Source organism: Anoplophora glabripennis, unplaced genomic scaffold, assembly GCF_000390285.2.
Source record: "Anoplophora glabripennis isolate ALB-LARVAE unplaced genomic scaffold, Agla_2.0 scaffold367, whole genome shotgun sequence".
Taxonomy (NCBI): domain Eukaryota; kingdom Metazoa; phylum Arthropoda; class Insecta; order Coleoptera; family Cerambycidae; genus Anoplophora; species Anoplophora glabripennis.
Genome location: NW_019416474.1, coordinates 296,675 through 324,272, shown reverse-complemented (window position 1 = coordinate 324,272; position 27,598 = coordinate 296,675). Strand labels below are relative to the sequence as shown.

Here is a 27,598-nt window from a genome sequence, read left to right as displayed (position 1 = left end):
TTGACTGAATTTACAATTGTCTAAATAATTTTGAGACTAAACTTACAAATAAACCCACACCTTCCTCTTGTGACGTCAATCTCATTTAATATATTCTTATAGCTTGGAAAATTCGTTATTAGAAATATCGATTTTTCTCTTTATACCAGATGCTCAATATGTCGGTTTAAGTGAACTTGTTAAAAAATATTGCTAAATTTCATGACGCCTTCTCCGAAGGACGGCCTTGTAGCGACGCTAAACCTACTTGAAAACTCTTAACTTTTCGATAATTAGTGTCAACTGAAATATTTTACTTTTTGGTCCATCCGTTCCGAGAACTAACAAATAAATTACCACGCATCCCGGCTTTTGTTACAGTATTAACTATTGTATACTCTGTATGAGTTTTCTTAACGATGCATCCGTATTTTTTTGTATTACATGAGAATTTACACTATAACTCTTCCACCTTAACAATGAAGCATCCCCTGAAAGGTTGAGTTTCTTTTCTTCTAATTATATTTCCTCTGCGATTGACTTTACCCATACTCTTCTTTGTCACCGTTAGCCTTCCGTTCCTCCATCTTATGTAAAGCTTAACATCAGCGGTTTCTAATAGGGCATACAAGATAATAATTTTTAAGGTTTAGACAAGTTTTACATTTGAAAAAACAAAACAATTACAAACCATAAAACAGTTAGACACTTACATAATTTTCCATTTCACACAACGCGATATGATCATGTATCCCACAAAACATGTGCCTATACTGTTTATTTTCGTCAAACTGGAAGTGTAATAGTCGATACTCAGCGGACTGTCGGAAATTTTACGATCATAACCGATTATGCACCGAGAGGTGACGATCACTTAGCCATTATAAAAACGGAAACATAATCATTATGAAAAGGAATAATTCTGTTAATATACAAATTAGGATACTGGTCTTTATACAACAAATCTTCCCTACTATACAATTGGAACATAAAGCCTATCCTATAACACATAATAATGTATAAGTAATTCATTCGATTACTACTTTTAAAAATCAATCGATCATATAATATCGGGTTGCAAACTAATAGCAAGTGTTGAGTACCTATATAAATAGGCATAATACAGTAGCTAAAATTATACATCAGGCAATAGCATTACAATATCAACTGAATAAAGACACAAATCCATATTATACACACGCATCACAAACAATATTAGAGAATAACTATTATAAATTATATTGGGATTTGACAAAACCGTCCCACATAACCGACCGGATGTACCATTTCAGGATAAAACGACAAATATCACTTATATAATTGATATAGCGGTATCGTCTGACAAAAAAAAAATAATAAAAAAGTATTCAGAAAAGAAAGAAAAAATAAGTACATTTCGTTTATTATTTCATCTAGAGAGCACACTCGTTCAATAAACATTTTGCCGACATCAATTTACAACAAAATATTCATACCATTACGCAAAAACTAGTCATCCCTCATACACGTAATATAACACGATCTTCTTTAAATCAAATATAAACTTCTGATGGACTTAGCTTTGATCTGGCCATCGGGAGGATACACCAGTTACAGCCGTGAAAAAAGAAAAAATAATGAAAATCGTGCATTTAATTTTCTATTTTGAGTACACTATCAACGCTGCTATAGTCTTAGATGAATTAATACATCATTTGTGATTTGGCCTGTGACAGTATAATGGATGCTTAAGTTATAGTTAAAAATGGATCAAGTCAAACAATTATAAATATTTGTTATTTAACTGATACGACTAATCTATATCCATATTTTTTTCCTAATCCTTTGCACTTGTTACTAATTATTCCGTTACCTGTTACTAGATATTTAGTGAATATGTATTCAACAAATATTTACCTTTATAATTATGTACATAAGTAAATAAAAATATCATTATGCATAAATTCAAGCAATAATTACCTCCAGCACAAAGTAAAAAATTTACAATGAGAACGAGGTTGATTTTTCTCATGCAACCTTGACATCGTATTGATATATCGTGGTAGAGCATATGGCTTGGATATTTTGAAAAAAACTATTATCAATACCTATAACTTTAAATATAAATTTACCTTCTTTTAATAAAATAAATAAAAAATATTTATCAAAATATTGATATAATGTATTGAAATTGGTCTCTAAGAATTAGTGAGTTTAGGTTCTTCTAAAAATAAAGCATGTACTTACTATCAGTATTAAAAGTATTTAATTCATTAATATGAAAAACATTAAAATGAAATTTACCATCAATATAATAAAATTGAGGACATAAATAATTAAAATATGTTGTTGGCCAAATGAACATATACCTAAAAGTTTCTTATATACATTATATACAAACTATTATAATTTTTTACATTTAGCAGAAAACTTTTTACGCCTATGAAATTCATTAAATTTTATTGCTAGGCCTTTTTATACATGTTCAACTGACTTCGGAAAGACTATACCTGAACCGAGCTCTCACGCTCCAGTATTTTTCAAGCTTCTAAAAGCTTATAGTACTTCACAGTTCTTCTAAACAGTGCAAAGACAGTGATTTTCAGACACAAGGATATTAGACTCGCCAGTGCTATACAGGGTGAACTAAAAAACCCGTTACACAAACCCTCTCAAGAGCTACATATTGTATTAAGACGAGTCTCACCCAAAGCAGATCGAACTCGCAATAGCGAGGCCGTAAATATCAGTTTCTTTTTTTTTTTTTGGCGACTACAAGATCCGACGTGAAAAAGGAGACGTATGAGATACCTTCAACAGCGAAGCGAGCAGACATCTAACGTCTTGGCACCAAGGGTGAAAACGGACCAATGGCGATACGAGCCTTCCGAACCCATTATGAGGGTCTACGACTCTCTTATGATGCTGGAGAACGATGAAAGTAGGTCAACTCCACCAAGAGCTAACCAAACAAAGCAAAATCCACATCCTGGTAAATCCGCGACATGGCGCCCTACGTAGGGCTATGTTCCCAAGTGAACAGCAGACCTACGAGATCCCACGACAGTTTATATAATTATTTTAAGAAATTATGATTAGACCCATTACAATTGATTAGTTCTACGATTGTAAATTCTCTTTAACACCGACTTACCTTCTTCTGAATTCAATTCTTGTGAATAATTATTCCACAATGTTGTTATTTAAAAAGTTTAAGGGCAAACAAAAAAAAAACAGTTTGTTAAAACAGTTTCTAATAAAATACTTACAGATTTATTATTAGATATCACATAACATATTATCATTAAGGATTTTATAATACTAGGTATGTTTCAGCGATTTGACATACAAATCTGATAGTGCTTTGGCAGAGTAAGTAATAAGGAAATATTTAGAAATATGAAAAATTTTGCTGTCTAAATACAACTACAACTTATTTTTAATTTTAGTCGCAATTAAAAATGAAACACTATCAGAATATTTTAAATATTTGAATATATACAAAACTAATATGTTATTTTTATTTTAAACATAAGTAAGTTGTCAAACAATTACAAAATTTAAGGCATTATTTTCTTAATTACAGATATAGTTATAGTATAAAGCAAAATTGAATTAATTATAGATATTTTGAAAGCCTCATCTATTGATTCGTGATTGTATGACGAGATTTCAACGTTTCAATTTATTAGTCAATTGGCAGCAGCAGTCGGCCAGCCAGACCATGTTCAACATTTCATACCTCGGTTACTCTATTATATTCAAGATATGCAGCGAAACCAATTCCTGTATCCAGCAGAATACAATGAATTGACATTGATTTTAGCCTTTATGCGCAAAGAATTGAAGTGAATTATAATGTAAGGCACGTAAATTTAAAATCGAGCAGAAAAAATATTTCTAGAAAAAAGGGCTTACGTACAGAGTGCACTAGAAAATTTGGAACTATAATTATAGTGTATGCTTGAAGATAGATTTTTGAGATTACAGTAGGGAGCAAATATCTGTGTGTGTAATCATATTTTTGAATATGCAAGAAACTGCCTACAAGGTGTTATTTTCTTGGATTTTCACCATGACTACCCATAACATTTTTGTTCTTAAATATTTAATTTGTATCGGTTTCTAAATTGTCTCTTGTTATTTTTGATATCTGATTTCAAGTAAAACAGGAAAATATTTATCGTTCCATGAATATAAGAAATAAATCTGTCGAAGACAATATTTAAACAGACATTGTAGCTTCAGGGAACATGTTAGAAAATATAATCATATAACTTTCTTATTTTCATCTCTTCGAGAAATAAAAAACAAATTTTCGAGCACTGCGCTTTCAGCACATCGAATGCCGAAGAAAGGGGGCGATTTAGTATGTATATTTTTACCGTGTAACAGAGCTTCAGATGAGGACACAAATCATCGAAGAAACTAACATAATTGAATATTATTATATATCAATGTATTCGCAATGGTTCCCGCTAGTGAGTGAGATAAATTTCAATGCTCATGAGAACAGAAGAATAATTTAAATAAATGCCAAAGTACCTCAATTTTAACCATACTGTTAGTCTGCCAATATATTCCATTTACAACGGAACTAGGTTAGGCACAATAACCAAACTACTTCACTCACTAGAACGGACACCTAGGATCATTTGTATTTAATTTTCAGATTAATATTTATTAATAATTCTATAATTTGTGTCCTTAAGTAAAATGACTACATTTTACACACGACTCCATTTTTNCCTTACAACCATGGGGTAAACCAAATAAATTACTGGCTAAGTGTCTTTTTGGTAGTAGAAAATGTCAGGTTAATTTCAATATTGTAACTTGTTTAGTGCTTGTGAAAAAAATTGGTAAACAAATTTTATGTACCCCCTTTAAGGGGCTGTATCTTAACAAGGGATGCTCCAATGAAGTTTCTTTATATGAAAGATCCTATCTTTTTTTCGATGAGGAATCACCCCCTTAAATGTTTTACACTTATTTAGTTACACCCTGTATTGAAATTTAGAAATGTTTCAGCAAGATGCCGCAGGGCCTCATAATTCTGCAATGGTGTCCCAATATTTAAACCGACGTTTTTCAAATAATTGGATTGGCACTCATGGACCTGTAACTTGGCCTCCACGGTCTCCATGCCTCAACCCTTTAGACTTTTTTTCTGTGGGGTTGTCTAAAAGATAAAATTTATTACAGTCCCTGTGAGAATATAGAAGAATACGTGAAAGAGTTTTTGGTGCTTTTAGGTCTATTTCACCACAAAGTATTCAAAACGCTGTAGACAAAATTAGATTGAGGACTAAGCTTTGTCTGCACTAAAATGGACGACACTTTGAAGTATTCTGTACGATTTGCAGAATATTTGTGTATTTTGTTTTATTGAGTATTGATTTTTGTTTTACGTCAAGAACTAGATTTTATTAATTTTTTAAATAAATTATTGAATTTATTCAATTTTGTGGGTTATTCTTCAAATAAAATAGTAGTGTTAGATATTGACGTGTTCGTAATTTTATCAACTATCTGTTAGGTACTGTCAAGATCTAATATGGCGCCCACAAGGAAAAAAAACAATTGAATGTTGCATAGCTGACACTAGTGGCCGTAGAAATTTTCTTTCTGTTAATGTGAAATACGGATGCTAGATGGCATTTTCTAAAATCGTTATTTTCAGTTTTTTTCACAATATTTCAAGAACGGCAGCAAACATTTTTGATCTGTTTGGTTTATTTTAATGACCCTGGAAAGGCGCAACTTTTTTCTAATTTGAGCCACCCTGTGTATCTTACGGTTTCCCAGATGCCAATGGTGAGCCACGAAAAACGGACCACCCTGTATGCTAATAAAGTTCTGTTATATGAACTACTGTAACAATTAATGCGGCTGGGGCGTGCCTTGAAATTTTCCGCGTTATTTTCAGAATATTAAAATATACAGTGCGTCCCAGAAGTAACGCAAAAAATTCGTATTTTACTTTGTGTTGAGTTTTCACAAAAACACTAAAACACGTCAATTAGTAAATAGGAATTGTCATTTTGTCACGTTGATTAAACCATTTTTGCGCTATGTTTCATAAACCTATGACGTCATCGCCTTTTTTTAAATAGCACTACCTAATTTTTTAATTATAAATCCATAGCTCTTTTGAAGGGAAATGCGTCGATATAGGGTTTACCCTACTTTACTTTGACAGGTGCGAAAAAAAATCCAACGATTGGAATGGACATGGTTTGAATTAATAACAAAAGTAGGTATCACAAACTTATGCGCGAACAGTGCTATAGCAGAAAATGTGTTTTGGTTGATTGTAGGTACATGTTTTTATGTAGATTTGGTAGGTACACCCGATCACAGCGGCTATGTAGGTATTGTTTTGAAGACGACAGTTAGCGAATCCAATAGTGTCTCATATCATTGTGACAGTTACAAATACCGTAACTTTACATTGCGATGGTGTTGTGTTTAAATGAGAAACAAAGAATTGAAATCCTAATTATGGTTGGATACGGAGATAGGATCCGAGTTATGATGAAGTATATCAATTATTCAATGCCAAGTATCCAGAACAATCTACAGTATGCAGATAGTACGCGAATTTGAAGACGCTGAACATGTTAGAGATCTGTCTAGATCTGGAAGGCCAACGACAGTGATAGAAAATGATGGGCAAAATGTTATTTTTAGCTGTCACTGAAAATCCACACACTGCCGTTCGTCGTATCACCGAAGACGCCAACATATCAATACATAAAAACGTACCTACAATCAACCAAAACACAAAACATCCACAAATTTCCATTTTTTGCTGTGACACTGTTTACGCATCAGTTTATGATACTTACTTTTGTTGTTATTTTAAACCATGTCCATTCCAGTCATTGGCTTTTTTTCGCTCCTGTCAAAATAAAGTAGGCCAAACCCTATATCGACGTATTTCCTTTCAAAAGCAATATCCATTTATGCTTAAAAAATTAGGTAGTGCTATTTAAAAAAATGTCGATGACGTCATAGGTTTATGAAACATAGCGCAAAAAAGGTTTAAGCAACGTGACAAAATGACAATTCTTATTTACTAATTGACGTGTTTTAGCGTTTTTGTGAAAACGCAACACAAAATAAAATACGAATTTTTTGCGTTACTTCTGGGACACACTGTATATAAAATAGATTTTTTTATAAATAAACTAGAAGATAATACAATTATAAACACGTTGGTACAAGAAAGGAATAATTTTTTAATAATGGTGTACAGGAAGTATTTTCCCAAAAAATCGTATTCCGCATTTAATTTTCTTGGTAATTGTGTAACTCGACAACCTTCCGTTTTGTGAAAATTATAAATCATGATTACAATATCCATTTGTTCCCATTCTGGTACGTTGGTTTTTGTACATATTCTCTTGCGTCTTTTAGAAGAACTAAATTTTCTTCACCATTACCATTGTTTAGAGCTTGCAATTTGACACTTTCACTTCTCCCTATAGTGGCTAAATATATTCCTGTAGTAGCTAAAATACTCACGATACTCTTCGAATAGGAATTCCTTTATTTTATTTTTCACCTTCATTGATTTTGAAATCAATTAAAAATTACACTGAAAATGCACAGGACGATACACTATGGTGTTCCGTCTTTCCCTCTAAGTTTTTACTTTGATGTAATACGTGCCGAGTGAGTAGGGGAGTATCTGTTTCAAATGTATCACCATTGTTTGGAACGGTATATCCGGCTTATGAACCTTTGGAAGCTAATAAAGTAGGGGTGTTCTTAAATCACTCGGAATAAAGTCCTGATATTCCTTGATGCTCTAATCGCGGACGCCATCTCTCTGTGAACTTTATGAGCAAAGAAGAAGTATCTATAGCTATTCCTAGGATAAACTCATGGGTTTGACCTAGTTCCCAGTTCTGGCAAATATCTACATGCGAACCTTCAAAAAGAAAGCCTGGGAATCGGCAAATCTAAAGTCAAAGTGTTGGATCAGATACGTGGACGAAATACTTGTTATCTGGCTCCAGGGATATAACAACATAGAGGGATTCTTGAACCCAATCAATGGAACAAATTTGGACATCAGCAAATAAAATGGTACTTTTCCTAGAAGTATCAATAACAAGAAAATCGGACGGTACCCCGGGACATATCATCTACAGGAAGCTCAACTGAATATCTGAGCATCACCGCTATCCAGCTGAGATAACAAGATATTGTCAATAAATTTGTACGTTGATCATGGATCATCTGCGAGCCGGAATACTTAGACATAGAACTACTGCACTCACGATCGGCTTTTAGAGAAAATGGTTACGCGAACATCTAAGGATAAGGCAAAAAGGAATAACATTTCTGCCCTATAATACAAGGATGTACGAACAAGATGCTGCATCATAAGGAAAGATAATATTAATACCATCTTCAACATGTCAACGAAAACAGGGACTGTCTTTCCAGACGAGCTGCAGGGATGATCAGCAGTTACGGAAAGCAGGGTAAATACGTGATAGATTTAACCAGAGACGCTAGATAAGGAGCACGAACTCATACGGGAAAATTGACAAAATTTGTCAATTTAATAGTAATAATTACTTATAGTTTTTACCGCTAGGGACGCTAGTTTTCCTTGTACACCGACATTATTTTCATTATTTATTGATCTATTTAGCTACTACATGACATGATTGATTATTAATTTAAAGTGCCGCGTTTTTTATTTCCCCTCCATTATTTCGGGGTATGTGAGGCACTAGCGCTCTCTAATTTGGTAAGATATTTGTTTACATGGAGTTCGTGCTCCTTGTGTAGTCTCCATTCAAAATTCTAGTATGTTAGTCCGGTCAAATTAGACCAAAATATAAGAGTGAAGGTACATAAATTTGCAAGCTGAAAGTGAGTAAAATTGTTTAAAACATAATTAAAAATAACATATTAAAATTCCTCATCGTTCCGGTACTAGGAAAAAAATTTACTCGAGGTCAAAGGTAAAAAAATGGGTTTTTCGCGATTTTCAGCTGAACGGTAAGTTTTATCATAAAATTACTCCTGACAAAAATTGTAGATCATAAAATTATCTAGAAAAAATGAATCAATACTTTTTTCCTAAGATCCACCGTTTCTGAGATATAATGATTCAAAAAGTTGTAAAAGTTGTAATCGCCATAATATGCATAAGTACGCCACGTACTGAAGCTGTAATATAAGTACCATCTCTGAAGCTGTAATATAAGTAAAAATATTTTTCCATCGGTGATTGTAACTTACACTTAAAATATAAAATATACATAAGTATAACTATGAGAATATCAGGTAAAATGAAACCCAACCCCTTAATTTATACGCCAGTGTAACTTTGAGACAACACGCAATAACTGGCTGTGATACGACATCTGCATTTTACAGGAGAGGTAAAACAACAGTTTTTAAAATGTTTGAAAAACAAGATTTAGTTCAATGTGCTGAAGTTTTTAAAAACAGTAATTCAACTCCACAAGAAGTTATCACCAACGGAATTCGCTTTCTTCTTTCTATGTACGGAGCTCCTAAAAAAACTACCTGCTTAGATAAGTATCGATATGCATGTTTCGTTAAAAACACTCGAAATAAAAAACAAGTGCAATTAGCTTGTCTTCCTCCAACCTCAGTTGCTGCTCATCAACATCTTTTTCGGGTATATTACCAAGTTCAATTGTGGCTTGGTTATCAGCTAGACCAAAAGACTGGGGTTGGAAGTTGGTCGACAATACATTAGAACTAATTCAGAATAGGCCTATTGGGGAAACCACGTTAAAAAACGCGATAAGTACACTACCTTATAGGTGGCTTGGAAACGTGTGGATATTATGACGATTACAACTTTTACAACTATTTGAATCATTATATCTCAGAAACGGTGGATCTTAGGAAAAAAAGTATTGATGCATTTTTTATAGATAATTTTATGTTCTATAATTTTCATCAGAAGTAATTTTATGATAAAACTTACCGTTTAGCTGAAAATCGCGAAAAACCCATTTTTTTGACTTTTGACCTCGAGTAAATTTTTTTCCTAGTACCGGAACGATGAGGAATTTTAATATGTTATTTTTAATTATGTTTTGAACAACTTTACTCATTTTCAGCTTGTTGTAAATTTATGTATCTTTGAATGCCTAGATTGACCGGACTATGTGTGAAAAAGGGAATATTTTGGCCAAAACTCTACAGGGAGGCAATATAAATCCAGGAGAATCGAGAGAATTTCAGTCGCGATGAGAGTTAGAGCTACTTGAAATTTGGATCATGGACCAGAACGACATGAACCAATCCCTATAAGCCATGCACCGGGATGTAATGGATCAGCAAATATAAATACCAATCTCCTATTGAAACCTCTTCTCAAAACCTAAGCCAACGACAGAATCATCCGATAAATTGTTCAGCAGGTGCTTGTTCAGCTTTGTTTGTAGACTTCCGTAGCAGTTGTGAAATAATACGTATCTTATACCTATATGACATTTATATAAAAATATGTTCCTCTTTTGTAATATCACTGACTTTATAATATGAGTCTTTATGTCACGTTTTTTCATCCATACATCAAATAATATAAGTACCTATCTGATTTACAATTACAAATAATTTGGCGGAAATTTTAAGATTTCAAAAATTGAAAAATATGAGTATTTGATTTAAAAAATATGTAAGTATAGATTATTACTGAAAAACTTACACTTATAGAAAACAAAAAAAAATGAAAAAAGTAATGTACAACATATTGCATTATTGTACTACATATTTAAATATTTAGCATGTAATAGATACATAGCCTTCATCAATGATTACAAGTCACGTGGCTAGTAATTTTGTTTGGAACAGTTTTTATTTCCTTCATGTTGGCAATTAAATTTCGATAAAATACAAAATTATTAAAACAATAAGATCAAAACTACATTAAAACACAACATTCTGTTTCACCGCCTGTGATTGGCAGAGAGCGGACAATTTGTGACTTTAACCTTGAACATAGATATGTCATTCATAAACCTAGATACATTAACATTACCCATGACGCAGTGGCGTGTCGGGTATGCATCGGAAATTTACGTGATAATTCACGAAAATTCCACGGTACATACATTTTTAGGCGTTATAAAATATTTAGAAAATCAAAAATTGTATACTACATATTTATTAAATAAAGTTCGGTTAAAAATAGTGTCGTTCTTTTAATTGGAAATTAGCAGTCAATGTAACGAATACCCTCAGGCGACGCACATGATAGAATAGTCCAACTCACGCTCCATTCATAACAGGGCTGCAGTTTGAATTCTGGCCAATAGGAATTCGATAAACGCAACCGATGTCGATGGATGGACTAGAGATGGGCGCGAGTGACATTTCATTTCTTTAGAACTAAATTAACTTAATTATTTTCTCGTTATTTAACCTGTTCACATGATTTATGGATTTTAAATAAAGGGTACAAATCTTCGCGAGGATAATACGATATATTTGCTATACATAATAATTATATTTTGCATAGTTTATACACAATACATTTTTGAACGCGTACACATCTCTACCAAAATTTGACCTATTCTTCGGGTTAAAGTCACACATTGTCCGCTCTCTAGTGATTGGTTTCGAGCGTAGGTGTAACGATTTGTTATTGTTCATTGTAAACGGATCATTAATATAGGTGACTCCAAGATTTAGGAATTTTTCGTTAGAAGTATACCAGTCATGCAATGTTGGGTTAGGCAACAGCTCAGCGCTCACGTGGCTTAGAAATATTTATCAAGGTTCTGTACTAACGAATATAAACTAAATAATACATGTACATTTTAATTAGTTTCATTTAGTATTTAAAAACAGTTAGTGTGAAGGTGAATTATTGTTACATGATGAGACACTTTAATTTTATTCGAAAACTGTGTCCTTCAGCAACATTTCTGAGTACCTAATAGCTTTTTTAATTTTTCTTTGATGCTAGGTTTTAAATTTGCAATTCCCAAGAAGCAAAGAACTAAAATTTTGCTTTTAACAAGGTGGCTATGAAAAAGTGGGTTCCACGCAACCTATTTTTTTTTTTAATCCTGTGTAATGAGTCATCATAGACAAAAAAATCGTACCAAATTAGGTACTGATTCTTCGACGTGGTTTAAAAAGTATTTAAGAGGAACTACTGTTAACACATCATCTTTAAGCTGCTATAATGAGTCGGAATTGACCTTTACTTTGCTTGAATTATGTGTTTTTTGGCCTAAGGTGGTTTGGAAGCCCAATTAAGTGATATATTTTTTTATTAGTTGCATGACTTTCTATTTCTTATTCTTTATTAAAAAAAAATGGAAATAACAGATTATTCAGTAAATTAAAGTATAGCCGACACATATATCACATTTATGTAATGCATAGCAGTCGCGATGAAAGCTTAGGAAAATATTTTCATTCACTGGCAAACATAAACAGTTTCCTCTTTCTCGCACTGCTGACATGAAATCTGATAAAGACTCTCGTTGCTCCACCTGCAGTTGCAAGTTTCCTTTACTTTCTCCAGGCTAGTAGAAAATCCTCTACCGCAGCATAAAGTTGCGCAGTTATCTGTATTCTTACAGCGCCGCCCCACGGTCAGAGGACAAAAGTTGGGACTTTTTTCCAGGTATACCAGCTTCTGGTTATCGTCCTCTTTTTGGGGAATGTGAATGTTGTTGTCGGAATCTACCTGGATGGCGCCGTGATATCGATTTTTCAGTTCCTGTGCTATTAATTCGAATGGACGGAGTCTTTTCCAACATATTTTCATTGTGCAGGATCCTAAAAAATTGAGGATATTTACTATTTTGTTGTAATATAGAAACAAGGTGGACTCAAAACAAATCACAGATTGTAATATTAAAGAAAGGTACCTGAAAGACCGTGACATTTACATTTTTTCTCTTCACTCTCCATAACGACTTGCATGCCAATTTCGCTGTCGTATTTTAAAATATTACGCGGCGTATCACCTACAAATACAAAAAAAAAAATATTATTTTACTTTTGACAGTACTACCTACTACTGAAATATTGTTTTTTTACTCTGATTTACTTATTTTAATAACATCCTCTAAACTTATCTCCCAAACATTTCAATTTTATATGCGTACGATACTATCTAATTTATTAAATTTAAAATCAATCTTTTAAAATCTATTTGCATTTTTGTGAAATTTTCTTATGCGATAAAAAATATTTGTAATACTATGAATGTTTCAGAGAAACAGCTGTACTAGGTACTCATGGGAAGCATTTTAGAAGTTATGTTCGTATCATTTTTTTCTCATTGTTATGTGCAGGATCAACTATCAAATATAATACTGAATTCTCGAATATACAGGGTGATTCAGTTATAAATTAATTTTAACAATGTATCCGGAAGGCCTAATAAAGACAGAAAAAAAAGATTTTACTCGGCCTTTTAAAAAAGCAAATTACCTCTTAACTCCCGTTAATTCGACGCCCTACTTCGCGACACGAATCGCGCCGACGCGGCAGATCATAGAGCGTCCGAAGGTCGAAGCGAAACAGCTGATTTCTCCAGTCGTCTAGAATTTTGCAATTGGTTTCAAAATCAAAATGCAGCGGATCCTAAAACTTTATTAAGTTGTATGGACGAATTAGCGAGTGTTTATTTTAGCCATACTACTCTGTAAAAGCAATAAGTCACACAATAAGGTATACGTACTACAAACTGAATAATAATTAATTGATCATATTAAAAACTCATTTAATTATAAAACAAAGTTACGTTAACAATATTAAAAATACTAAATAGTATAATTTAATATTCGAAAACAATGATTATCATTTTACATTTGTTTAATTAACAAATAAATAATACTTGTTAATATTTAAAATGTAAACAAATAATTTATTCATTCATGTGTGGCTAAAAACCTATCTAAAGATTAAAAATGCATTAAAAGCTAGGTTAATGACCGCTTATTAGGGTAGGTCAAGGTTCTTTTTTCAGGAGCGGTCGGAAAAGGGATTTAAATAATGATTTGAAAATATTTTTTTCAGCTTATTCGTATTTTGCTCATTTTCCCTATCTTCCCTTAAAATTTATGACATTATGACTGAATCACCCTGTATTTACAGGGTGTAACTTTAAGTGGAAGTCAGTTTTTTTAGGGGTAATATTATGTGTTGTCCTGAATAAAAATATGATTTTTTTTAGTCAAATAAATAGTCGTTATAATTAATTTTTTAAACTATACTTTAATTCTTTTTCTAGCCGCCACTGGCAGCGTAAACCTGGACCCCTGCATTATAGCCTTTCCGAAGTCAGTTGTACAAAAAAAACGTCTGGTAATAAAATTTAATGAGCTTCATAGGCGCCCATAAAAAAATTTTCTACTGAAGGTAAAAAATTAGAATAATTTATATCATGTGTAGAAAATTTCTATTATATGTTATAAGGTTATAAGGTGCCTATAATAAATTAAAATTACATGAATCACACCAAATTCCGCATTGCTGCACTGCACTGCTGGGCAATTTATCAAACACTTGTCATCTGCTGTGATTTATTGCCCAGTAGCCCAATACAACTGTGATTGTTTTCCTTTGCCCGCGCTCGCATTCTTCAACTGAGCTTATACATTTCTATTGCCACCACGTTTAGTTCGATAAGACCTAAATAAATATGGGAACAAGTTTTTCAAATATTTCAATGCCGAGTTGCTGCGTCAGCGACCGAACCTGGTACATATGTACTATCAATCTGTTGGTTCTTCAATTGATATCGGAAAAACTATACCAGTTCAACTGTTAGATAGCGACCATGGAATATAATTTAGTAAAATAGATTGCTGTTGTAGGACTTCGCCACGTGTAATTTTAAAGTCACCATATTTTTTTTTATATAAATTTGGACGTAGGGCAAAACATTAAAAAACTATTTATTGTTTAAAGGTGACTATACATCTGGTTTGATATGAGGCGAAGATAAAAGAGTAGAGAACAAACCACTACGTTAATTTGGCGAAACAGAAATGGCCAAATACATTATCAGTCTCTATGTTGTGTAAATAAGTAACCATAAGAAGTTCAGTGTTTAGTTACAGTACAGTATATTTTTGTGCGATATGAATACGAATCAAGAAAAAGTTGACATGGTTGAACCCTACTTTTTGTAGGACAAAACAATACTGTTGTTAAAAGACGATATATATTATCCCGGCGTATAAGTACCGAATAAAAAAATGTTTGTAATATTGGTTCAGCAATACGCTAATATTGGACAAGAACAAACTCAGAGTGAGAACCATAAACTTCAACGTCGTGGAAGAAGATACTGCTAGTAGTGCCTGAAAATTAGCTACTACGTTTATATGTGTATACATACATACATTGTTTCATTCGAGTTCCATATAATAGGAGGTATTATAATTTCAAAGAGACAAAATTTCTGTAGAAAATCAACTTCGTATTGAAAATTGTAATTTACAGAATCATAGGCATACGCGTAAAAAGATATGAAGAAAAGTTTTCGGTAATTTTGGACTATAGCGGAGAATTCACAAAAATGTATAAAATTTTCTCTGCCCCCGTATTTTCGGGGGATATTGAATACTAATATGAAATTATTTTTGTGCGGTCTATACAGGGTGTGGCGTGTATAATCTATAAAAATTAAACTGCAGCTTCTTAACGATATTTGTAATAGAATCTATTCTATTTTTGCGTTTTTTTTTTTCGTAAATTAGAGTTCAATTATGGATCAAAATATTTTCTTTAAAACGGTCCTGTCCGTGTACGATGAGTTACGTGCTGTAGATCAGTCGCGTAAAAATCGTCCTTGAAAGATAGAAAGATACTTCTGAATTTTGGGGGAATTTTTCAATGCAAATTCAATGCATTGTTGTTACTGCAAGAGTTCGCAAACAAAACCACATCCGTAAGCATCTGTAGTTGTCAACTGCGTGCACTTAACAAACTCTATTAAAATATGGAACAAAATGAAATAAAAGTTACCATTTCTAGGGAAAATGTTGAAATTGATCCCCATTAGCGCGGATACAGGCATGGCACCGACGCACCCAATTTTGGCGAATATTTTCCCAAATTCCAGGTATTCTCCTAATTGTGTCAGCAGGTTCAAGTATACGGTTTCGCAATTCTTCCACCGTAGCAATTGGAATATTGTAAACCAATGACTTCAAGTGACTCCAAAGATAAAAATCCATTGGAGTTAGATCGGGTGACCGAGGTAGCTATGGCACAGGACCAAAGTGTCCAATCCATCGCTGAGGAAACATTTCATTGAAAAGTGTCGTTACTTCTCGAGTACTGTGTGGAGGAGCCTCATCTTGAAGATAAAACATGCGTGCCCGAACTTGTAATGTCACATCGTCCAAAAAGTCAGCACATGTTGGTCCATCTAGTCGTCCTTCAAAGAAATAAGTACCCACAAGTACATCGCCTATTATGCGAGCCCAAACATGTACCGAGAACCGATGTTGAAAATTAGTTTCTCTAATCGCGTGGGGATTTTCATCGGCCCATATGTGCATATTATGGAAATTCACTTCATCACGGGTAAATGTCGCCTCATCTGTTACACAAACATAAGCAGGAAAGTCTACTTAATTGGCACATTGCCGTAAAAACCATTTGCAAAAACGCATTCGTTGATCACAATCCGGGGGTAAAATCTGTTGAACTGGTTGCAAATGATAGGGGTGCAACAGTTGGCGCCTTAAGATGCGATGTACGGTACGAGATGAGGTTCCTACTTGCTGTGCGAGACGTTGAGTAATAATAGTGGGGTCTTCGTCGAGATTTTCCAACACTGCATCTTCAACATTAAAGTTCACTTGCTGACCACGTCCACTCCTCGAGGAATAACACTTCCGTATCTCGCAGCCGCTGAACGCACTGTAGGATTGTATTTGCACATGGGGGGTGATGTTGTGGCCATCGTTCCCAGTACAACCCAGTCGCCGCGAGCGCAATTTCTCCGGCTGCACCATACACTAACACCATATCGACACGTTCGGAAATAGTAAATGCATTATTTTCTCGGTTCATTGTACTAAAAAATTAAGTAACGTAAGAAATAAGAATCTCGTTTTTAATGTAATCGGCACGCTATTCTTATTTTTTACTTCTTTATAAAAATTACAGTCACTATCGTGGAATTACAAAATAAAAACTTTTGTCTGGAATCTTTCACTTTTTAACACTGATGCGTTGATGGTCGATGCTTAATATTTAATAATTAAGTGAATAATGAATTCAATACAAATACAATATCAGTTGATTGCACAATTTGATTTTGAATGTAACCTAACCTTCTTTTAGTATTACTAGTATTATATTATACCGACTTAAACTATAAGGTTGCATCTCGGGTCGCATAAAAACATTTCCTAAATTTTTAATTAATAATACAGGGTCGGTCTTCCTTTTCGTTGAATAAATGAATTTTAATTTACAAAAAAGATACGCGAATATAAAACTTCTTCGTATAAGAGTTTTCTATTACAAATATCATCAGGAAGCTGTAGTTTTTACAGATTATACAAGTCACACCCTGTATAAAGTTAGGTCAATTTTTTTATATCATTTTGAAAAACAACAATAAATCTTATCTGAATGTTAATAGTCTTTCGTGTCCCATACAGCACTTACCTTTTCTTTTCAATTGGAATATTTTATTGGTAAAAGTTTTCGCAAATTTCGTATTGTCGCCACATCCGCCCCATTGCCACTTGGATGAGTTGTCAGACTTTCCATGGCTGGCACATTTACAATTAGATAGTTTTCCCTCGGCACAGGCTCTGGCTACTAAATACATAAATGCTGAAGTGGTCAGTGAGTACATAAAAGCTGTCTCGCGGTAGACTTTCTTGAAAAATTTCTTCGTATTCGAACAGTTCCATTGCTCAAACCTTAAAACGATGGGATTTTCATATGTAATTATTTTTTAGCTTCTCTACTGAACATCTTACATAAAAATTGCAACAAAGTGATGTTGAATAATAATTTAAATTAAGTTATCAAGGGTAACAGCATATACAGTGTGCCATCGAAAGTGGAGTTTTCTTTCGTTTCAATCTTTAGGATACTTTTATAGGGTTCTGTGATAATTTGGCTCATTTTGGACCAATAAGTGGTCTAAAGCCAGCTGTTCAACATAGAGGGCGTTACTGTTATAAAATCAAATATTTATATAAATGTTTCTGAAGATACTTGATGTTGATTAATGTAACTTGAGCTAATGATTTATTTAAAGGAAAAATATACTTAGAGGTAGTGTCGCTAGGAAACAAAAGATCAGTAGGGTGTGTTAATTTATGAATGCAATCCCACACATTACAAAAATCTAAGAATGTAAATAATATCCATTCAATGAAGTATTAAGGCACTTTCAAATAATCTTTGAATAAAGTAAAAAATACATTAATATACAACTAAATCTTATTCTTTATAATACTTACTGAAATTGTTGCTTACAAGAGTTGATTGTTAATTTTTTAGTTTCCAATAATAATTCAGCTAATCCTTTTCTTTTTGCGCAAAGTCTAGCTTGATGCTTCAAATGTTTTAACCATCGACATAGACCTTTTCTGCTTCTTGTCGTGTTATATGTTGTAAAATTGCTTGTAAATACTACAGCTACAAATGATTTTCGTCTAGAGACTTTGGTTGTTGTTCTGAAACACATAAAAATATGTGTTACTATTTGGAAAATTTTACATACTCTAGGTAGTTATAGGGTAAATCTAGGAGAGATGACGCACATTTTTTAAAATAACTATAAAATACGTGAAATTGAAAATAAAGAGCAAAACTGCAGATTGCGATAAAAGAGCTTACTAAGTTATAATATATGACTTCAAATATGACAAAATGTCGGAGATTTTGGTAAAACTAACATTTTTTTTTCTTATGGCTGCGTCATCTCACCTTAGGTATCGAGGTGAGATAACGCAGTATGTTAAACGATCGCACATTTTTATTTTTTTATAAATTTGTATTAAAACTTCATATAATTTACTTTTGGATTATTTTGAAATTTATTAATAATAATTATTATAAATACTCATTATTGTAGTTAGACAAAGAAGCATACACTCTGAACGAAAACGTAATTGTTTTCGTATTGCTATTTATTTCCTCTTAAAAAAAATCTAACCATGCGTACATAGCCTGCCTTGCGAGATTTTCTGTTGAAATTGTATGGTAATTCTAGTTTTTCTGCTAACTCAAAAGCTATAAAGCGCATAAAGGATTTCGTAAGTACAAATTCATGTCTTTTCAACATTTCTTTACTAATTTATCCTATTGTGGGCTCCTAGTGTACTTTGTAGTATAACAACCCTAGGTTCGACAAAAAATAAGTAAACGTAGTTGTGGCCAAAAATATGTGATCGTCATAAGGACTACCTACGTTGTGTGTATCCATTTTTAATTGACCGGAAGGCGCTGGCTACTAACTTTGTAGAGGGGATGTATGGTTTAATTATATAAAAACAAAAGCAGAGTAAATACACCTAACCTTTATTTACACACAATTCAAATTAAACAAGTGACAAATAGAATGAACAACAAAAACGTTAACAACCATTTAACATAGAATGAGACTGCCAAGCTCACCTAGAGCTCCTGCGGGGAAAGAGAATGGCAGAGAAACCCACGATCGTTGCTCTTACCACCTAAATATAAACCCAAAACAACCGCTAACCAAAGGCATACATTAAGAACCTCTGCTAATGATCATCAAAACTGGACTTATTTAATTTCTCACTAAATGTCATCTCACTCAAGTCTGACATACACACTTCCAAGTAAAACTGAAGAGGTTTTAGTAACAATAATAGCAACAACAACAACAACAACAATAATAATAATAATAACAATAATAATAGGGAAGGTACTGGAGTCCCATAATACGGGATGCTATCCAGCTAAAGTTGAGATTTCGGGAGAACAACAACAATAATAACAATAATAATAATCATGGGTGAAAATGTTAGTAAATTCAACAACGCTCTTACATACGTATGACATAAAGTGAGCACAAGAAATCAAAGCACAACGTAATCAAGATAAAACAAGTTAAATGTGAAACAAAGAAGTTGTTTTGCAATATCTGAGCAGACACGACAATATATACATATTTTCAACAATAATGAGCAATCGTTAATAATAATTGTAACAATTTTATCTTAGAGAAATATACGTCCCTGAGCGTAAGACAATGAAGGCCAAACATATACAGAATTATTATCATGAAACATCTATATTTTACGTATAACGTAATCGTGGCAAAAACAAGTTAGATGTGAAACAAAGAAGTCGTTATTGTAATGTCTGGCAATCAGGACAATACATATATTTTCACATGAAATAAATAATGGGCAAACTTTAAGTATAATTATAACAATTTTACCTTAGAAAAATATATGCCCTTGAGCATAAAGCAATGGAAGCTAAACTTACAAAGAATTATTATCATGAAACATATATAATCATCACAATCATAAGATTATATAGAACAATTAACAACAAAGTACTTAAAAAATATTACCTGCTAATTAATAACACTTTAAACAATTAACTTTTCACTACTTTGACACACTGCCCGCCGATCGTCTTACTACCGATCTCCACACTGTTCGCACTTCAACTGCCTATCTTCAACTCCTTTGGCTTCCTTCCAGAATTTCCTACCTAACGACCGTTAATATTACTTTTTCATTGTTATACAACACCTATGTAACAGGTGACGTCGAAGTTGATAAGATAAGTACGGTTTTGCACAACTTGAAGGTCCAAACGGTTTGGTTTGAGGTCTTCACATTTCCTTCGGCGTCGCAAAGTGCATTCGGGGCTACCGAATTCGCGACCTGCCTCAGGAATACCCATCAGTGCTCTATCGATAGCACTGATTGCTTTAGACAACTGTTCTATTGTCCCCTCTCCTCTTCTAACGTTTCCTTTTCTTTTATATCATATCGTCGGTATGCTATGAAATAAATTAATAACATTTCTGACAAAATAAAATTTTGAATGATGTGTCTATCATTGCGCCAACTCTCCTTACGCATACGTGCGTCAACTCACCTTACATTATAAGGTGAGTTGACGCAGCAACTTTTAACGAAATTCGTTAGAGGAAATGTGTGAAATTGAGGTTAGAACTACTTAACTACTCATTATCTACAACAGAATCCTTGATGTGAAAATATTTAGTGTAACCTCAATAAATTTAACAAAATACTGTCACTAATACTACTCAAATATAACTGTATTTTATACGTATATATGTGACGACATAATAAGAATTACCGGTGTTGCCAAATATACACTATGAACAATAATTGTGCCAGAACGAGCAGTGCGTCATCTCACCTGATGCGTCATCTCTCCTAGATTTACCCTAAGCATATTTAAAGTAAAACATCTTGTCCAAATGGGCACTCTTCAAAATACGAGCACTTTCCTATAAAGGGTGATCGAGCAAAATATTTGTGGAGTGATTCTAATAAAAATAATTGTTGTCATGACACTTTTCAAAAATTCAACATTATATGAGGCAGTTAGATAACCTTAATCTCAAAGAGCTTATACGGTCTTACTAAATATAGTATTAGTATTAATAAAAGACGTAACAAAAAGTTCTCTTTTTCCAAGTCGATAATATTAGCAGTGTCTAAGACAAAAATTCAGAATGTTTTGGTACAACCCTTAAAAAAGTAAAATTTACCTATTTTGCGCACATACGAAGCAGGATTTGATCATAAAAAATGTTACTATTATATAATATAAGTTTCAAAATGTGCCTTATCTTCTCAATCAAAGTATTATCGTGAAACATTGAATGAGTTCTTTCTCGGAAATGGTTAATATTAGTGATTTGAAATATTTTAATACTGAATGTCAAGTTGTTTAATTTTTTGAAACGCCACAAATAAAAAACTATTAATATACTATGACTTGTTCGTGTTATTACGTCATGATAAAACATTTCCTACGCTCAGCTAGGAATTGGTGACTTGCCCCATTATTTGACTGTTCCTCAGACAATAGTACTTTGCAAAATCTTTGTCGAATTTAAGATTACTTGATACGTTGTCACCGGTTTTATAGCGTCTGTGTCGTTGCGCGTACAACTAGGTCAGATCGGGTTTATCTCTAGTGATGTAATTAGCGTCATACGCCCCTCCAGTTCTGTGCAGTACAGTTGTAGGAGTAGGGAGGGAGGCCCCGTGTACGTCACCGATGATGTCGGTAGAGTTGTTTCAAAATTTTATGAGCTTTGACCTTCAAATGCGCAGAAACATAATTTCGACCGTCGGCGTCGTCTAAATTATTCTACGTCCTAAAAACATTACAGCTGTCGTAGCGTAAACAAGCCTTTGATCCGATTACAATCACAATAAAATGTTCTATTATTTATTATTTTAATTTAAGCAATAAAAATATTCGAACATTCGCCAGTTGACTTTATTGATACCCAAGCGCCTTAGTTCATTTCTGGTTGTAATGAGGCACCTAGTCTAATTCTCAGTCAATGTTTTCACAACGTGCTTATTAGAAGAATTATGCGGATACGCACGCCTTTCGCGCATTTCGCGGCTCATGAGATTTTGAAACTAATCTACCATTGCGCACGCTTCTAATCTTGTGGAGTATGGTAAACTGCGTAACCTCGGATATACCTCATACCTTGGGAATGTGAAAAGGATTGTATTGGTTATTGGTTATTATAAGAAAGAAGGAACATGAAAGTGCCTTAAAAATTCCGAAGACACCGAAGTATTTGTGGAAACGACAGGGTTTTCCAACCTGGTGAAACCATTCCCCTGACTTGACAGTCGACTTAGATGTACGTCAGCGACACCGACGCTATAAGACCAGTGTCCATGCCTCAAACGGCCTCAGTCGCGGCGAAGCTCTTGGCGGGTCACCACCAAGCTGATGACAGGGAAGGACGACTAAACGTTTAATAATGTTATAATAATTGGATGCGACCAGATACAGAAATCACTACAGAACATCTCAGAGGACTACCATTGCAAGAGGAGCGATTTTATCCGTACTGATCCTAGAACCAACAATACGAACCGACATTAATCGAGAGGGCCGGCCTAGGCGTTCTGATAGAAGGTCTGCTTCCACAGACCTGGTCCAGGAGTAACAACGGCAGGTCAAACATTCCTTGTTAAGGCTAAATAAATACATTGTCTTAACTGGTGGCGACTGGGTACATAAGTCGCGGCAATCCAAAAAGAAACATGGTACATAATAGCATGGTCCTAGAAAGCTTTAGAACTATTACCATTTAAACTGAGATTACTTAAAGAATCATTACACAATACGTTTTAGATTATTATCTGATAGCATGCAGTCTTATTTGAATTCTATCTCATGATAAATTTTTAAATTATCTGCATACAATAAGCACTGGTCATTTGTGATTTTGACTAAGCCACATCAAATAACAACGGTCCTAAGTTACTTCCTTGGGGAACTCCATATGAAGCTGAGTATTTCATAGATTTAAGATCAAGAAAGGCAACATGTTGTTTTCTGTTTGTTAAGTAAAATTTGAACAAACTGAATAAAGATAATATACCACACATTATTAATTATATTAAGGGTAGTCTATGGTAAATCTGTTGAATGCTTTATATACAGGGTGGCCAAATGAAAACGAAACAGAGCCATTTTCAGGAACTGAAAGAGCTTTCAAAATAAATATTACTCAACCCCCAATGCCATTTACATATTTTCGGATGATGCTTACCCTTGCTTGGGGGTGAAAGTGGCGGAGTCAAAAATACCAGAAAAGAATGTCCTCCTTTAATCTAAAATCGACGGGTCAGAGCGTTTTTCTACAATCTTGACGCAGTTCCTGAAAATGGCTCTGTTTCGTTTTCATTTGGCCACCCTGTATTATTCAATAATCTGCACACGAAAAAATGCTTATTTGAACATGGGACCTTCCAAACATGGGTGCTGGCAATTTATTTTTGTTATATACCTCTCGATCCACTTTGGATATAAATTTTAGTACACCAGTTACTGTCATTAAACACTATTTTTTGAAGCAGGCAATTATTTTTAATTTGAATCAAGAGCATCCTGATAAAGAGGCGGTCAGAATATTTTACTCCAATTCTCTTAGTTCTGTAAAAATTTATCTGAGTAACAGTTTTACAGAAAAAAAAACTCCATAGACAGTACCTACACTATACCACCATTTGGAAAGCTTTTTCTGGAAAATTGGTACATTAGTGAATTTTCAGAGAATAACTTTTGTTATTCTCTGAATTAAAATTTCAAAAATAATTTAAAAATCATGTTTTCATGTGTCGAATAATTTCTAAGTTTACGCGTATAGATTAAAGCTAACCTTGTACGATACACAAATATTTTTGCAGTTTTGGCGGAGTCGCCAATGTCAATCTAGTTCAGTCACAAGATCAATACAATCGTTGAAAACTAAGGGAATTCAAGTTTGCTGAAGGTGTATGCTTTTTTTTATTAACTTTTCCACTTTACAAATATCACACCTCTTCCGTTTCTTCTTTTTTACGACGTCCAAGCGGATATGCTATGAGTTAACATAATAAAAGCATATCCAAATCAATTATTTGCATTCTCAAAGCCAAACAATATACTTGTGTATTTTTGTGTTCTCAAAAATAGTATTCCGTAAGGTCTTACATTAAAATTAGCCCGGAATAACGCTTTTACTGTTACCATTTATATAAAAATCCTGATATGTTAATTAAGGTTTTAAACGCACTATTAACTAGTTAAAATACGTTTTAATAAAGCAAGAAAATGCCATTTACACCCACATAAGAAATTAGTAGCCGTTAATTAAAATAATTATACCTACTAACTTTATCTGAAGGTGTAATAATGGGACTCAGAATAAAAACTAAGTTATTAGTTATGCAAATTGTACGTTTATTAATAATAATGAAATTAAAAGAAACGGAATGCATTAGAAATAATTCTGCCTATCGTATAAATCACACTCACTCACACGTGGGTGTCCCGGTGTATTGGTTTAATAACTTTTTTAATGGATGTGAACCATAAAAAAACATAACTGAAAAAATTAAAGTAGAATTGCGTCGACATGAAATAGGTATATCAAACCAGTCTTTTGTGAATTTTTTATTTATATTGACACGATGATTTGCGAAAATTAGAAAAAAGTAATTAATATAATTTTAATTGCTATTTACGCTTGTTTTTTTTTTAGTGATACCTACAATCGTATTGATAAAGTATATTTAACATTTTCTGATTTACACGAAAAATATTGCTAAGGTGCATAATATTTTTACAAAAACTAGGTATGTATAAACACAGGGGTGTAGAAGGAAACTACATTCTATTAAAAATATATAAGGCATTTGTCATTTAAAAATTTCGTGTAGAGTAGATTTAAATTTCTTTTCTGAATGGAACGTGGTAGCACTGTACTCTACTCTGACGAGTAGTTTGGGCACCATCTGTCAGGTAATTTGTTTACAGCAGTTAATGTTTATAGTCCGCCTAAAGTGCGTTTCATGATTTTTACTATGGATAATGTTATTAAACAAAGAGTTTCCCAAAAATATTTTGCTACCAACGGAATTTCTTGTGCTGAATCGTTGAAAATATTGAGGTAATTCAGTTATTCTGAAAACTCAAGCATACGAATGGTACAAAGTATACCTACAAACATGGTTGAGAAGTCGTTGATGATTTGCCACGTTCTTCTTCTTTCCTCAACGTCTTCAACTAAACACAACATCGGTAAAGCGAAGAAAATGGTGCTTGCAAACCGTCATTATAATTTGAGAGAGCTGGCATATGAACTAAACATATTTCACGAATCAGATCGCACCGTTTTAATTGATATTTTGGGTATGAAACGCATCTTAGCTGGTTCCAAAAGAGCTGAATTTTCTTCAAAAAAGCATTGCAAACATATTGCTGCTGAAGACATGCTTGAACCAAGTCAAAGTCGATCAAAAATCAAAGTCATATTCATTATTTTTTTTTACTATCGTAGTGTTCTCCATATATAATTCCTACCGGATAAAGAAACAGTTAATAAGAAATGTTATCTGGACGTTATAAAGCGTTTGAGAGAGAGTATCCGTCGCAAAAGAGAGTTATAGAAGGATAATTCTTGGATTTTGCAAACGATGCACCATCACACAAAGCGATAGTTGTGAATTGATTTTTGGCCAAAAACTCAACGAATGTCACCGAGCAGCCACCGTATTCGCTAGATGTGGCCCCCGTTGACTTTTTCCTCTTCCCAAAACTCAAATTACTACTTCTTTCAACACGTTACGAGTCAATAGAAACCATGAAACAAAAATTCCTGAAAGAGTTGGAATATGCGATTAAAACGTGCTTTGATGACTGGGTTATTCGTTGAAAAAAGTGTATTGTTTCGAATGGAGCCTATCTTGAAGGAGACAAAATAAATGTTAATAATTAATTAAAAATATTTTGCTTTATTGGCAAATTTTGGATACTTTTTTGACAATGTATGAGCATTTGTATTTGTCCTGCATAATTTTAATTGTTTTTAAGGATTGACCTATAATATTAAAAAACTTTTCGTCGGAAACAGTTAATATTACTTACGTGGAACATGACCTTTTTGTAAGTTGTTTTAATTATTTATATTATTAATTCTCATAATTTTTGGCACAAATTAATATTTATTGCTTAGTAATCAATAGAAGCCCTGTAGAAGTCTCTTGTAAATTTAAACTTGAACAAATAAAAAAGTTAAGACAAATTTTCTGGTCATTAAGACCCTTTAAGACCTCAAAATTTAATAGTATTTATTAAACTCCAAAACAATTCTATACGAAAAAAAGTCTGTTAATATTTTTACAATTTCCGAAACTAAAAGTTATACAATTTATGAAGAAAATAAAAGAAGAAAAATACACTTGTATTTATTTCATTAAGTAAATAAGGCGTTTTATAAATAGGCATTTGGCAAAAAATTGGTCAAGCATAAATATGATATAAGTAGTTTAAGAAATAGTAATTATATATAAATATCTAACAATAAGTAAAATTTTCTTTTTTATAGTATATAATTCGCAAAATATTTAGGTAAAATTGGTTTCTACAATGTGTTCTAAATTTGACAAATATCTGCTATTTAGTTTTTAATTTATAGATAATTCCAAATTATTCAAAGAAATAACTCTAATAGAAAATCTGATCGAAAAATGCTATACGAATGATTATCACTTACTTATTTAATTCGGCGCCAGTGTTACTATTCAACAAACTATACAAAAACAGTATCACAACCAGACTTGTTACGTTAACTGTGGAAGAAATTTTCATCGTTGGTACTACATGGCTCTCTAGACTTAACTGAATGCAGGAAATTGGTGTAAAGTGTATTCTCATGATTCGTCACAAGCAAACAAATAATATATTGTCTACCTAATGTCTGAGACATTTGTGTGTGAGCAATATGTTCAATATTGGCCAAGGTTTTATGGTTATAAAAAATATTACTGACAAAAAAATTTTAAAAGTGAGAGGTTTCCCACATAATGCTAAACAGCTGCAAAAATAGTGTATTTGAGGGAAATACTTCTAAGGTTTTGAA

At 33.1% G+C, this 27,598-nt stretch overlaps 1 protein-coding gene across 1 annotated transcript; it reads right to left on the bottom strand.

Moving 5' to 3' along the window:
* Positions 1-12,313: 12,313 nt before the first annotated feature.
* Positions 12,314-27,344, bottom strand: LOC108909121 (protein Wnt-4-like). Its single transcript, XM_018713357.1, has 5 exons — positions 27,233-27,344; positions 18,432-18,647; positions 17,623-17,882; positions 12,852-12,950; positions 12,314-12,759 (listed from the first exon to the last, which is right to left on the bottom strand). The coding sequence occupies exons 1-5, from the start codon at positions 27,325-27,327 to the stop codon at positions 12,395-12,397; spliced, it is 1,035 nt and encodes a 344-aa protein (XP_018568873.1). The 5' UTR covers positions 27,328-27,344; the 3' UTR covers positions 12,314-12,394.
* Between the last annotated feature and the right edge of the window lie 254 nt (positions 27,345-27,598).

Coding starts and splice junctions, on each gene's coding strand:
- LOC108909121 (XM_018713357.1), bottom strand. CDS start 27,327: ATGAAAATTTCTTCCACAGTTAACGTAACAAGTCTGGTTGTGATACTG. Junction 17,883..18,431: donor TCTTGTAAGCAACAATTTCA/GTAAGTATTATA, acceptor CATCGTTTTAAG/GTTTGAGCAATGGAACTGTT. Junction 12,951..17,622: donor ATTCCAATTGAAAAGAAAAG/GTAAGTGCTGTA, acceptor TTGTATTTGTAG/GTGATACGCCGCGTAATATT.